General features: G+C 35.0%; 1 protein-coding gene across 10 annotated transcripts; it reads left to right on the top strand.

Annotated features, from left to right (window-relative positions):
- Nucleotides 1-6,947: 6,947 nt before the first annotated feature.
- Nucleotides 6,948-13,766, top strand: LOC110230392. 10 transcript variants are annotated; one of them, XM_021033178.1, is made up of 5 exons: nucleotides 6,948-7,234; nucleotides 7,564-7,633; nucleotides 7,825-7,938; nucleotides 10,417-13,444; nucleotides 13,551-13,766. In XM_021033178.1, the coding sequence occupies exons 3-4, from the start codon at nucleotides 7,874-7,876 to the stop codon at nucleotides 11,285-11,287; spliced, it is 936 nt and encodes a 311-aa protein (XP_020888837.1). In that variant the 5' UTR covers nucleotides 6,948-7,234; nucleotides 7,564-7,633; nucleotides 7,825-7,873; the 3' UTR covers nucleotides 11,288-13,444; nucleotides 13,551-13,766. The 10 variants fall into 10 exon arrangements, 7 of the variants coding, with proteins under 7 accessions (XP_020888837.1, XP_020888834.1, XP_020888833.1 ...); XM_021033176.1 differs by having other exon boundaries at nucleotides 6,949-7,234; nucleotides 7,564-7,637; XM_021033175.1 differs by having other exon boundaries at nucleotides 6,948-7,633.
- The last annotated feature ends 1,997 nt before the right edge of the window (nucleotides 13,767-15,763 follow it).

Below are 15,763 nucleotides of genomic sequence, written 5' to 3'. Positions count from 1 at the left end.
TTTTTTATAAGGTTTTACAAGTTATAAATATTTTATAAAACCTTATAAGTACCTTGTAAAACTCTTTTAAAATACATTGTAAAACCTTACAAAACACTTGTAAATACTCCGTAAAAACTTTAAAATATCTTGTAAATTTTTTCCGCCAAAAACATTTCGCCAAAAAAATTGCGGAATCACTTTTCCCGCAAAAAAAAATTTTTGGCGGGAAAAATTTTTACGGGATAATTTTACAAGGTATTTTAAAGGTTTTTACAAGTGTTTTGGCGGGAAAATTGCGGGATCACTTTTTCCGCTAAAAAATATTTTGTATTTTGTGGACCTAATTTTGTTTCAAATAAGGGTAAAATGGTCACTAACAATTAAAAGAGGGCAAACTTAAAAATGGACTCTCAAAGGGAGTATTTTTGAAAAGGGGTATTGAAAAAGGGGCATTTTAGAAAGATATCAATCGTAAATGTATTTATAACTAACAAATCTTTTCTGGTACAAATGGTTTCTTATTAAAGTGTTAAGGAGTTTATTGCAAATCATATTTGTTTCCTAAATAAAATAAACTATATAAATTGGATATTCAATCCAACTAAAAGATTTGGAAATGTCTCATAACTAATTGATTTTATCCTTATCTGGTTTAATATCCATGTAGCATATTCTTTGTTTGTAACGATTTCAAGATTTCCAAAGATATCAAATACTTGCTCTATTCACTACACCGAAACCCTACACCTTCTGAAAACATTATAAAACCTTATTAGTAACATCTACTCTCACCAAACACGATGCAAGGTTATTACTTGCTCCTTTATATTAACATTACTTTTTTTTTTTACGTTTGGATTTAGGCCTGGGCAAAAAACCCGGACCCGATACCCGAACCGATACCCGGACCGAAAAAATCGGGTTGGGGCGGGTTAGGGTATTAGAAAATTACCTCATTGGGTAGAGTATTGGATTACCCGTGGGTATCGGATCGGGTCGGGGATTACCCGTTACCCATTTAGGGTACCCACAAACCCGAATAAATACACATGTTTATATATGTATATAGATAATTAGATATATAGTCTTATATAGTTATATACTTATATGTATGTCCTAGGTTTTAGGTTTTGTGATTTTTGACGTTTGAGTTTATATATATATATAGATAATTAGATATATAACCTTATATAGTTATATACTTATATATATACTTATATATATGCAATACACATATGTTTATATATGTATATAGATAATAAGAATCTACTCTTAACACTTAAGAGTAAAATAGTCATCTTTGTTATTTTGGATTGGATTTAGTATTTAAATGTCATGTTTGATGTTCTATTCTCTTTATTTGATCATTTGAGTATGTAAAGATATTTTAAACTTCGGGTATTACCCAAACCGACCCGAACCCGACAATACCCAAACCGGACCGGAACCGAAACCATAGAAATACCCGAATGGACCATAAATTCATTACCCATTCAACCCGAACCCGAACGGGTTTTACCCGAACCCGAACGGGTTACCCATATGCCCAGGCCTATCTGGATTTATTATTTATTGCAAATTATGAGAACTGTTACATAGATGATTCTACAACAGACAATTCCTTCCGACCCTTATTAGATCTGCGACGGACTACACTTCCACCTTCAATGATCCACGACCTGACGACACTTCCCTCTGTGCGTAGAATCCTGGCGAACGGCTATAATTGTACATCATTGGAGATCTCTTTAACACTTGTCTCCATCAGTATTTCGTTTGTGTATCTCATCCACACATTACACATATAGCGTAAGGTGTAGATATCTACATCTTATGAAATTGTAAATTTATTTTCATATAATTTGTGTTCTAATTAAATTCCAGCAATCAAACAAAACAAATCAATATTTAAACATTAGAGATTTTAACCATATTTCAAATCTTGATTGTGTCTCTAGATTCACGTTATTACAACTTTTAATAAGGAAAACGGTTTTTATTATATTTTATACGTTTGACATACGCAAACGAAATACTGAAAAATTGATTATCAAAAATAGTTCATGATGTCTAAGTTTGAACTTATTAATAGATAATCCAAACAGAAAATATCATGTTACTACTGTCTGAAAAGAAAAATAAAAAAAATAGAAAATATCATGTTACTACTGTCTGAAAAGAGATAATAAAAAAAAATAGAATAATAGTTGGATTAGTATTTGATGTTTTTATTATTTTCAGTGTTTGAGTCTTTAAAACCATGAAGCTTTTTTCAACTAGAGAAAACAAAACATTGTTTATATAGACGGCGGGTGAATAATGTTTTTATGTTGTGTTCTATAGATATGAATTAGAAAATCTCTTTCGTAAGTTTGTCAAATTATGAATAGTATATCAAATAAATAGTTGTTCAAATATAACCCTGCAGTAGCGTTTTAAACAATTAGAGAGTGTTTAAGAAATAAAAAAAAAATTGGATAAATATTTATTTTGTAAAAATTAAATCTCGAAAGGAAAAGTATGGAAAATACGGGTATTCCATCTAAATCGCTTACCCATTCTCATATCTATTGAACTAAATTAAACATTCCCAGATAGGTAATTATTTTAAAGGAAACAGTTATGTGATGGGATATATATATTATCAAAACAACAAAATAATCTATATTGAATTAAATTTTATTAGAACACATTTTTTAAAATATGAAACTAGGATCGGACCCGCGGTCCACCGCGGGAGAATATTGGTTTACATACGTTGCGTTTAATATTGTGTGTGTTTTTTAGTAGAACGAATCGTGTAGTATACTTATAAGTATTCATAATAACGAATTGTAGAGAAAATGTAAAATTGTTTATAAATATATCCATCATATTAATTATGATTTACAAAATAGAATTTTGTGTTTTAAAATTCTAAAATTAGACGATTCATGGGAATTAGAGCAGTCAAAATAGGTCAAAAATCGCGGGTCGAGCCCACATCATCTCACTATAGGGCAGATTTGGGAAAATATATTAAACCCGCAAATAAGCGGGCCACATGGATTAATTCGCAGTGGGTCATAGGTTTAATCGGTTTTCATCCGCGGGTTGGCGGATCAGCCCGCATATTAGTATTTATTGATAAAATTATAATTTATTCAACATGTGGTAATTTAAACAAACTTTTAATAGTATTTTTATTTATTTTTATTTTAGTAGTATTTTAAATTTTGGTTACTTTAAAATTATTTAAACAAAATCCATGGACAATCCCGCAAATCCGCATACATTTGCGGGACGGGTTTGTATTTCATATATGCTACCCGCAGGTCGTGCGGACCGACTAACACAAGTCAAAATATTTTTTGTCTATCGCAAAACGGACTTAACGGGACGAATCAACTCGCTTTGACAGTTCTAATGGGAATATTATTTAGTCATACAACAAAATGAAGTTTGGACATAGTAATAATAGAATATGTATCTTATTTGTTAGATGAGAGATTGAAAGATGAAGTATAATGATTAAAAATTAATTATTATTTTTCATGATTCACAAAAATTAATAAATACTTATCATCTTGTTGAATAATTCCAAAATCATATTCAAAAAATCTTTATAAATTGAAAATTAAACTTCTTTGGTAAGCTATAGGTATGAAAATATCATAATTTCGATTTAATCTAATTAAATTAAAATTAGTTACATGGATTTCATATCTATTTAATTTACACGACCAAAATAAAAATATCTATTTAATTTATATGACCAAAATAAAAATATCAATTTAATTTATAAAACAGATGGGTTATTTGTGATAAATTTTCTAGAAATCTTTAGAAACAAATAAAATATCTTTCAATTAATGATAATTGGCTAAAATGAGCGAAATTAATGACAAAAACGTTGATTGTTATGGAATTAGTCCCAAAAATATATGAACAAATTTATTATACGTAATTAATGTATAATATTGTTCGGAATATGCTTTTATTATTAGTTACCATAAGTACAATCAGATTTTATTTGATTTCCATAAATATTTGATTTTATTTCGATTTTTCATTTTTAATTCGAATTTATATTTAAAAAACATTTCAAAGATCCGATTTCAGAATTTCGGGTCATTTTTCTGATTTTAACCCGACCCATTTTCATTTGTACTTCTCTTTTAATAGTATAGAGATCTCGCACGTATGTGCGGGTCAGAATCTAGTTTTGACATTAAAGTGGCTGTACCATGTTGTTTTAGCATGAAATAGTTAATTTTTCAGAGTCATGAAATTATTCCGCTAAAAAGATAAAACTTGACTATTAAGGTTCTCAAACTGAGAATATAAAATTTTGTGATTTTATTTGTTAATTGTTTCTCATTTATGTATGTAAAAAATCAAATTATTGTAATAATAACTAAAATTCATTAATATTAGTTTGGAAAGTAATTTTGATCTATGTTGCATAGAAACTCCATCCCGTTATTCAGAAACAGAAATTTTTGGAATCGGAAAATTTTTCCACGGATGCTTTGCTAAAATATAAGGGTATACACTCTACAACAACAAACACTGCCAAAAAAATGTATGTTAAAACTTAAAACTACATAGTCTTGTTTTATTGCCAAATTCGTAGATTCACGAGACAATGAGGAAAGATAAGAAGCGGATCATGAGGAAGAAGACACGAACTACCGCTGTTCATCAGTCATCACCATCAACCACCGCCGTTCACCACAACCACAGCTACCGTGTGTCACCTGAGTTTGCGACCACCACCGATTGCTAGCCGCTGTCCCCGAAGCAGTCGTAGTCCATTGTCTAAGCCACTAAGGGTAAGGAAACCCTAGAGATATTTATGTAACTTGTGCATGAAGTTTCTGGCTTTATCTTATAATTTGTTGCTTTGAATTGATTTTAATTGTTGAGCCATGAGGAAGTAACCACCCTGAGTTTGAATCTCCTTGTTGAGCGGTCGAGGATATCCGCCGAGAGTAAACATCGAGAAAAGGTAATTGGCGCTGCACCTTGTCTCGTTTTGTTATTGTTGTGTTTGTTGATTATTGACCCAACACCTAAACCGATCTAAACCGATCTAAACCGGTACTGTGTAATTAAAGACTAGAACCGAAACTAGAAATCGTATTCACGTGAATGTGGTGTTAAGAGGTTACGTGGTGGCTACTGAGTTATTAGATTGGGTTGGTTGAATCTCTGAACCGGATGTTAAGGTGGTAACGTATTATGGTCACGTGTGGAATTGTGGTGTTGTACGATTGTGATGAATTGGGATTATTGAACCGGAACATTGTGAACTTGGATTATTTATGGTATTATTAAATTATTAGATATTTTGGTTGATTTAATTACTTAACCAAGTCTGATTAATTTAATTGGAATTATACCAAATCAAATTAATCGAGACTAGAATTTTGGTTTGGATTATTAGATTAAATCAGAGATTATTAAAGGGATTTAGTCTCTGATTGATTAATTTAAGCCGTTGCAGATTGAGATCGTTGTTGAAGCGGGTTCTTGTTGTTGGCAGTCTTAAACCAATGAATTCAATCGTTAGGCTAAGGTGAAAATGGTATTTGCAGATATGTAGTAATCTTTTTCCTTATATACTCTTTGATAGGCTCGAGAATTGTTTTTGTTGATTTATGTGAATTTGTGTGTATGATAAAGTTAGGTCGTTAGTAACATGATATGTGAAATGCATTAGTGACATGATTTGATATCATGTTTAACGTATATTAAATTATAAAAAATGATTATGTATATGTATATGAGAAAAGAAAACTAAAGAATATGAGAAGGATACTTGGAGAGGTTGGATTGTAATGGACCGACGAGTTCATATACATGACATTAACCGCTGACGAGCAACAAGGGGAAGGATCGTGTTACGGGCCATGGTCTTTCATAAGTAGGTTTGAGTAACCATAAAAATATCCACTCTACAGAGATTAGTCCTAGACCCTTTTATTCGCCTAGAGATTTACTCTGAGCTATAACAAAAAAAACAATTGAATCAAAACAAAAAGTTTTCATTCTTGTTTTTCACTTCATTCAAATTTAATTACGTATAAAAAAACATGAAAAGTAGTTCAACAATGACAAAATCAAATAAGAAGCAATTCGAGGGAATACTCTGAAAATATTGATGTATGGACAAAATTAATAATAGTTCAATTTGATTTGAGAGGACCTGAGCATCTCCAATGGGGGGTTTTAGTGGATTTAGGATGGGGTTCTCTGATTTTATGTGAATTAAAAGAAATCAAAATACATAATTATCATGAGCAGGGGCGGATCTAGGTGCAAGCCTACATGGGCACGTGCCCCACACTACTATTAAAAATTTTCTGGTTTTAGTTATAATTATTCGATTGTTACATGGCAAAATCAGACTAATTTTCTCTCGTGCCTTAGGCTAAATAAACTTTTGATTCACTTCCTATCTTCTTTCTTATTGTTCGTTTCTTTTACTTCATGTAATTTTACTTTTTAACTTTGCACTAAACGCTTATTTCCTTTCAACAAAACTTTTTGTTTCCTTTTCTATAATACCATTATCCCACCATCAATACTAATTGTATATTTATTTCCCTAAATTTAGTCTTCTTTTCTTTTCTTAATGGCTATATATGTGCAAGTAAAAATTTATACAAAATAGTCATTCTTATAATTTAAAAATAAAATTCAAAATCAATACAAAATTTACAAAAAATTAGTACATGTAACATTTTTAGCAATGTTATAGTACATATTTTATTTATACATAATTTATAAGTAAATAATGGTGCCCCATATAGAAAGAAGTTCTAGATCCGCCACTGATCATGAGAACTAGCTCTCTTGAAAGAGTTTTGGGAACCAGCTCTCTTGAAAGTAAGATTGATTAGCTAAGAGTTCTAAATTTAATGTTGGTTCCTTCGAACCGAGAGACGCTTATGTGTCATGCCTTGATTGGCCGATGATTTTTAACAAAACAAGAAAAAAAAAACACGCTTGTCCATCTCTCTTCTTCGCTGACGATGGCTATCAAGCAACAGAGATTTCTCCGATTCCGTTGTTTGGGAGTAAAATTAGTGTGAAATTGTGGTTTCTCCGATCCCGTTGTTTCTCTGATTTCTCTGGTTTAAGTGTGAAAGTGAAGAACCCTAAAAATCATTGCTTTATTAAAAAATTTGAAACGCATCGATGGATTCGGCGTTTGTGGACAGAGCTTGGGACGAATGGGATACTACGGGTAACATCGGTTCTTCCGGTAAGTTCTCCGATTTACGTTTATCTCTCGATTAGGTTTTTGTTTTCTTCTTCTTGTTTGGGAAGATTTTGAAAAGAAGAAGAACCCAGAAAAAAAAAAAAAAAAGAATTCTTTTTGGTGATTTGATTGTTAAAATTTGTTCATACAATCCATTAAAGGCTGCTATTTTGATTAACTATGATCCTACAAGACATTCTCGTCTCTTATCAACAATGTAAGCTAATTCATAAACTTTGATGTATGCTTCTATATATGATTTAGATAAGAGTTCTTGAGGCTTAATTTTGAATTTGCAAACATAATAACATCGATTCATGAGAATTGGTTAGTTGCTCGGTGTTTAAAAACTTCCTAGCCTGCTGGTGAAGGAGCTATTGTTATGCAGACTTCGGCTTACGTGTTGGTGAGTTTGTTCTAAGTCTCTCATATCTCAAATGCTTTCTAATGATTTACAAAAAACAAATGCAAATTCTAGCACCAAAACAGATAAATGCAGAGAATCTGTTCACATGATCAAGGTCTATAAAACATTAAAACAACACTTTAACATATCTTACGGTGATTTCATTTTTTGTTCTCTTTTATAACAGACCGAGAAGCTGAAACAAGAGGAAAAGAAAACAAAGAAGCTGCAGGACAATGTGCAGTCTTTACAGCTACGCCTCACTCCTAGAGAACACATATGCAGAGGACTTCAAGATAAGGTAATCCACTTTAACTAACGGATTCAATATGTTGACTGCTTGTCTTCTTCTAACAGTTAAAAGAAAATCAAATCATGTTTCAACTAGCAGAAGCCTTGTTCAAAAAATCGCTAGACGTTAATCGGGCGGTGGAGGTGGGCCTAGCGCCTAGCCAATTATTCGGGATTTAATCGGGGATTAATCGGGGATTAATTTTAATATTATATTATTTATTTAATATAAAAACAAAATATATAATGTTATATTACAAATAATTACATGGAAATGATGTATTATCATAAATTTTTATTTGAAGGATCTAAATCATATGTTTACTTGATATTTAAATTAATTAGAAATCTAATTGATATTTTCTTAATATAAGTTATTTGATGTTTAATTACTTGATATTTAATTCGGATAAATCTGGCAAGCTTGATTAGTTGTCATGGGAATAAATGCGCCTACAATTAATTCCGAATTTAATTGATATTTTTAAAAAAGTTATTAAGTCCTACCCAAAACATGAACATCCCACATCGAAACTTTGAGAAGAAGTAGTTGGTGATGTTTCCTTATAAATAGTTTGCTCTCGTCTTTAAAATAATTAGTTAAAGTGGGCTCAGTAATTTACAGCCCATCCCATCTTTTGTCTGGGCCGAAATTAGTTTGAATTTTTACAATAATTCGGCGATTTCAACGCCCAAGTCATTTAATCGGCCGAAAAATCAGTTCGACGATTAATGTGTCCGACTTGGACAAAATCGTGGCGGTATGCCTCCGCCGAGCGCCTAGTCGGCCGATTAATCGGCTAGGTGCCCGATTTTTTGAACAGGGAGCAGAAGAAAGAAAGACCATAATCAAGCAGGAGACACGAACTAGGATGAGCTTTTGTCTTGGATTGGAAAGACAAGTACTTCAGCTCCTGCTACATTTTTTTCTTTTTGTAACCAAACAAAAATATATGTATTATTTTGCAAATTTTAAATTTTTTCTTAAGAACCCAACCATTGGAGGAGACAAAATTTAAACAACTCTTATTCAAGTTTTTAAGTTTGATAAAAGCAAAATTTATTCTTAAAAAATGGTGAGAACCTCTCATGTGGTTCTCACCATTGGAGATGCTCTGGCAGCCATATTCAAGAAGCAGGCCTTGTGATAATTCCATATTTGACGAGATCATAGTCATGCAAGAAATCATGAACGTAAGAAATACCTTGTTAGGATTTTCCTAATTAATAATGCAGCTTTAGCTTGCTAATTCCTACTCTGACATGCAAAATATATCCTTGTTTTTAATTCTTTTTGGCAAGGTTTCTCCTCTTGGCTGGTTAAGCCATTTTTTTGTAACTTGTTACAAACTCTTTCGTTTCTTAATGATAATTTACATGATTTTCAAAAAAAAAAAAAGAACCCTTGTTAAGCCGTTTTGGTATATATAGTACTTGTATTTTTCTACAAACTCAAATATGAAGAAATTTACATTCATATACAAAAACGAGTTTACAGTTTTAAACAATATTGGATGTTGAATATAGATGTTGTATATGGTTTCTAAATTTAGAAACGAAGGAGCTCTTAGACTTATTTCAGTCGCCATTCAATGTCTTTTTTTATGATATGTCATATTTTGCGTAATTTAACCAACCTCATTCAAGAAGTAGTTTTGATTATTCCATAACCGCTGCAAGAAGCAAGTAATGATATATAACCATTGAATTATCTGTCTTGAAGACTTTTTTTACTTAACAAGTCAAGATGGCTTTGTTTTATGGGTAAATTGCATGGCAGGGCATAAGACCAAGTTTTAATTTCATGTTTTGGCAAAGTGAGAATTGGCTTTCAAGTTTTGACAATTTAGCCAAAATCTGACCATTTTACCCCTACCAACGGACCGATGTACTGTTCACTGTACGGTTCAGTTAAGCGGTTCAGTTACGTACACTGTTCCGGTTAAGCAATATATTTCGTTCTTAATTGATTTGTGCGGGAGTACAGTGACAAATTGGGATTAATAACATTAAAAAACAATGAGACATCAGTATTTAATGCCCAAAAAGTTTAGACATGACTCATGTCACAATTAATGCAAAATTCATCATTACTTTTTATAATATTAGTTTATATGTGTGAATAGTTATAAGAGACAAACATGATCCATCAAACAAACAAATTATTCTGAACGAATGTGATTCTGCATCGGTTTGATCTTCTTGATTTACAAAGTTTGGAGCCAAGACAAGCATTGAACGTGTAAGTAATGAAATTGGTTAAGAAGTTTTTTGTTTTAACACACTAGGGTCTTGATTGTGTTCTAAGATCAACATTGTTTTTATATAAAAACCCAGAATATTTTTATTTCCACTTTTTTTAGTTGAAATTGCTAAATGAGGATAGATTTATGTTTATAAGTGTGTAGTTGGGAATTCTTTTTGTTTTTTGTAGATATAATCATGCTTCATTTGCATTTAATGGGGTTCTGCTGAATTTATGATGCAGGTGGGTAATGGATATTCCCGTATTTACTATGGTGGGTGAGTGGAAATGCAAAGAAGAAGAATGGAAATTTGAACCATGGGAAGGCTGGTTTGGTTGTTGTGTACGTGTTAGGCAAAACATGACGTACACGGCATTTGTACGTACATTATGCGAGGTTTTCAGTTTGAAGTCCACCAAATGCAATCCAATAATTAGTTACTGGATGCCGGGAAAGATGTCAGTGATGATAGAAAGTAAACGCCCTCCTGTCTACATTGACAATCAAATGAGCTTGGATACCTTCTTTTTGATTCGTGGTGGGGATCCTAGTGTCACCTTGTTTGTCTCTTTCATTACAACCGTCAAGGCACTCGGGAATACTGTCCCTAGGACCGATGGTGAGAGTTACCGTGTGTGTGGGAGTGCAACGACACCAAATCCCATCGTAGCGGCTTCAAATGTAGATGGAAATAATGAGGCCGTAGATGAGCAAGACGACGTTGAAGACGATAAAACAGATGAGGATGAAGAAGAGGAGGAGGACAACAAAGATGGTGCTGGGTATGATGATTATCAGGGTGATGATGGATCTATGGGGGGAAGTACCCTCGATCCTACTATAGACGGTAGTGAAGGCAGTGGCGAAGATTACGATTACAACAAGTGGAACGATGTAATTATTGAAGAATATGGAATAGGGAATGTTGAGGAGGACGTCATTCTCACTCAACAAACGGTTCAACATCCAGGGGAATTCAGTCGTCTATTGGCAGAGTGTACGTACACAAGTCATCGTGTACGTGGGGGAGATAACTCGGTTGACCGTACACCATCGGTGACTCCAAGACGTACGTGTCAACATGGTTTGTACCAATGTACGTACACAACATAATGTGTACAAGATACAGGCTGCGAAGGTAACACCGATACCAATATTAATGGTATAAACAAAGTCTCTAGGGATGATGTTATCGACCGTGGTATTGGAGCTTCCCCAAGTGGGACACTAAATGATAATCGGCTACTTACTGCACCTGGCGGAGATAACATTTCTCATTCGGGTGACCGTACACCAACCGTGACTCCAAGACGTACGTGTCAACATGGTTTGTACCAATGTACGTACACTACAGAGTGTGTACAAGATACAGGCTGCGAAGGTAACACGGATAACAATATTAATGGTATATACGAAGTCACTATCGACCGTGGTATTGGAGCTTCCGCAAGTGGGGCACTGAATGATAATTGGTTAGTTACCGCAGCTGAGGCTTACGAAGTGTATAATGACTTTTCTACATTACATGGTGGCGAGTTGGAGATTCTCGATAATGATGCTGCTCCGGTATTCGATGATTTAGCCAATTTACGAGATGATGAGACACAAGTCGAACTGAGTACGACAGGTGAGACTTTGTATGTTGGGAGTGTTTTTAAGAACAGAAAAGTCATACAACAAACAATGTCTTATCTCGCAATCAAAAAATGCTTTTGCTACAAGCAACGTAGGTCATGACCTACAAGATTGGAGATGGTCTGCGTTGATTATACTTGTCCATGGCATTTGACAGCTCAAGATGTCAAGAATTCAGAATGTTTCAAAATCACATCGTATGATACCACCCATACGTGTGACATCGACACTCGTAAGAATTATAATAAACATGCTAGTTATAAGCTTCTCGGAGAGGTAGTGAAGAGCAGATACAGTTCTACGCAAGGGGGTCCGAGAGCTGTCGATTTACCACAGTTGCTCCTAAATGATCTCAATGTTCGGATTTCATATTCTACCGCTTGGAGAGCTAAAGAGGTTGCAGTGGAAAATGTAAGGGGGGATGATATAAAAAGTTACAGGTTTTTGCCTACCTATTTGTATCTTCTTAAATTAGCTAATCCGGGTACGATAACTCACCTACACTCTACACCTGAAGCTGATGGTACGCAGCGCTTTAAGTATGTTTTTGTATCTCTCGGGGCTTCTATAAAAGGTCTGAAGTATATGAGGAAGGTAATTGTCGTAGATGGAACGCAGCTAGTAGGACGTTACAAGGGATGTCTCCTCATTGCATGTGCCCAAGACGGGAACTTCCAAATATTTCCAATAGCGTTTGGTGTTGTGGATGGTGAGACTGACGCTTCATGGGTGTGGTTCTTTGAAAAATTAGCTGACATTGTTCCAGACAGTGAAGATTTAATGATTGTATCAGACAGACATTCTTCAATATATAAAGGCATCAGTGTGGTTTATCCGAAAGCTCATCATGGTGCATGTGCAGTACACCTTGAGCGAAATATCTCCACCTATTATGGTAAGTATGGTGTATCTGGATTATTCTTCAGCGCTGCTAAAGCTTAAAGAGTGAGAGATTTTGAAAAATACTTCGAACAATTAAGGGCTAAGAGTGCTGCATGCGCAAATTACTTAGAGGAAATTGGATTTGAGCATTGGACAAGAGCTCACTGTAAAGGGGAACGCTACAATATCATGTCTAGCAACAACTCGGAGTCTATGAATAATGTCTTAACAAGAGCCAAATCATATCCGATTGTGTACATGATAGAGTTCATTCGAGAGGTCCTAATGCGATGGTTCGCAGCGAGGAGGCAAAAAGTGGCTAGGTGTAAGTCTTTAGTGACGCCTGAGGTTGATGAGCGTTTTCTCTAAGATTTGCCTGCGTCAGGGAAATTCGCGGTTAAGATGTCTGGACCGTGGAGTTATCAAGTTACAAGCAAGTCAGGTGAGCATTTTCATGTCGTTCTGGACGAGTGTACGTGTACGTGTCTTAGGTACACAAAGTTGAGAATCCCATGTGAACACGGTCTAGCAGCTGCAATCGAGTTTGGAATAGATCCGAAGGTTGTTGTCGGATGGTGGTATGGCCTTCAAACGTTTTCCGATTCTTTTCAAGAACCGATTCTACCTATCGCGGATCCGAAGGATGTTGTCATCCCACAACATATATCGGATTTGATACTAATTCCTCCATACAGTAGACGACCACCAGGAAGACCAACAACCAAAAGGATTCCATCTAGAGGTGAAAACCGGGTAAGTGCTATCATTCAAACGTGTACAAATTTTTCAAATATCCCACAACATTATGTTTTGAGTATAAGATGCGTAGATTATTAACTTATTGTTGTTGTCACTTCAGAAAAAGAGACAGAAAAGACTTATTCCGAATCAGTGCACACGATGTAGACAAGCAGGTCATAACAAGAAGACTTGCAAAAATCCTATTTAGTTCTCCTCATAAGCTTTATGTCTCCGCGAAGATAGTGTACGTTTATGTGTGGACAGTGTGTACCAAAGTGTTGTGACGGTGTACGTACGTTTAATGTTTGCCATCGTATAACTATGTACGTTTTCTAAGTGTACGTTTTTGTTAATGTACGTTTTTGTTGTGTCTGTGTACGTATAATCTTAAACGGTTACACACATTTGTATCTCAACCGTTGGAACACTTTCGCACTACCCACTGCGTCCGTTACGAAATTTCCTTATTTAAGCCACATCTCCTCCTCAATTTTATCCACGTTCCTTCAAACGAAAACCCTTTCACATTCGGCAGTTACATCAATCAAACACAAAGTCTTTCGATTGTTCTTGCTAACCGTGTGATAGACGGGTATCACACCATCTCCGAATTGTGTCCTCAGATCACTGGGTGGACAATTTGTGTATTTGTCGTGAGAGTGTTTAAGAAGTTTGTTGCGCCCAACGTCTTTGAACTCGGCCTTATCTTGGCAGATAATTCGGTAGTTTCCCTATGCCGTGTTTGTGTTTTTTTATCATACGTCAGGTTCAATTCTATATAAATCTGTTATATTTCATATTCTGTAGGGATCCCATTCCCGTATCGAGGCCACCATTGATCGTCTCCTTGCTCCTTTTTACATAGACCGAATCAAAGAAAATGAGTGGAAAATTGTGACCACTTTCTTGGTCCGTAACGTCGCTGACCCAGTGAGAGCAACATCTCATGACTACGGCATATGGTTTATGGATCGGACCGTCGTTACTAACGCCTTACGAATGGACCCAATATCGTTTTACGATTTCACTCAATTCGACTACATTTTGGAGAAAACAGTTGATAAGAAAGTTTTAGTCGGTGAGATGTTTTTTAAGTTACGTTTTATGGACACATTTTTGAAATTAGAAGTTTATTTCTATTTTTTTGGCCCTTGATGTAGATGTCATTGGAGCGTTGTTGGAGGTTGGCCACTTGACCGGAGACTTCTACGGTCTCAAGCTTCCTTTGAAGATCAAAGATAGATAGTAAATGTTCTTTTGACATTTGATTCACTTACACTTTTTAATCTAAACGCTGACTTGATTCTTCTTTTACTCTAATGTAGCAACGAAGTTTTGGAATGCGAAGCACACAATGAACAGGCGTTGGAATTCCAAACCTTCTTTCGGAGTCTAGGTCAGCGCAATGTTGTTGTCGCACTCGTCTTCTGGCGTTTAACCGACAGAGCTAATCCGAAGGTTGTGAGTCATGGTCCTGTGTCAAAGGTCTTTGCTGATCCGGACACACCGGAAGTGGAAGAGATCAAGCATGTCGTTTTTTAGTTAGGGGGATTTGTTTTCCCCAGTCTTCTTATTATTAAAGACCAGATTTATATTAAGTATTGTAAAACTACATAAACTTGTTGTCGTTTTCTAATTACTTGACTTTGTATAATAAACTATTGGGTAATTGTACGTACATTTTATACGTACAACGTCTACAATTACAATTAATTTGCCAGTGTACGTTTTACTAGCTTTTTGGTTCTTCAATCAGCAAATTGTACGAAATCCGTGTACGTACACGAAAACATACATATATCATAATTGTTGTCCTCAAACAACAAAAACTTCATTCATTCATAATTAAGTGCCCGAAGAAGGACATACAATCAAGAAAGACAAACAACATATATTAGATGCGGAAGCAATAAACTAAAAAGTAGAGCCCGAAGCATACACATGAGCCGGAAAATTGTATGCCTCATCCGTCATTATCAAAGTCATATCTAATAGAAGACACACATCTCCCTCGCGTACCAGTAAAAGAAACACCCTCTACAGCCGGAACTGTACGTGCAAAGGCCAACACATGCCGGTGTGTGCACATACCTCCATGAACGTTGCCAGAGCCGAGGACCTTTGTTGTGAAGCTGGCTTATGTGATACATCACCAGCTCCCCCACTGCGTGAGCTGCCGCTAATGTGGGTGTCATCGCCCAGAACATATCGCTGACTTGAAGAAAGTCGACATGGTTGCCAGTACAAGTTAGGAATAAGCCGGTCGCGAAGCAGGCAAGAGGGTTGGATGGAGCGACGGAGTTGAGTAGTGTAATGCCGTGGGCGTTAGGA

This window comes from Arabidopsis lyrata, assembly GCF_000004255.2.
Source record: "Arabidopsis lyrata subsp. lyrata unplaced genomic scaffold ARALYscaffold_3, whole genome shotgun sequence".
NCBI lineage: Eukaryota > Viridiplantae > Streptophyta > Magnoliopsida > Brassicales > Brassicaceae > Arabidopsis > Arabidopsis lyrata.
Note: the sequence above shows the minus strand (reverse complement) of the source record. Positions and strands in the feature narration are given on the sequence as shown.

What these genes read in the sequence shown, in the direction of transcription:
- LOC110230392 (XM_021033178.1), top strand. Translation starts at nt 7,874, where the DNA reads ATGTGCAGTCTTTACAGCTACGCCTCACTCCTAGAGAACACATATGCA. An exon ending in GCAGAGGACTTCAAGATAAG is followed by an intron (nt 7,939 to 10,416) that starts GTAATCCACTTT and finishes TTTATGATGCAG; the next exon opens with GTGGGTAATGGATATTCCCG.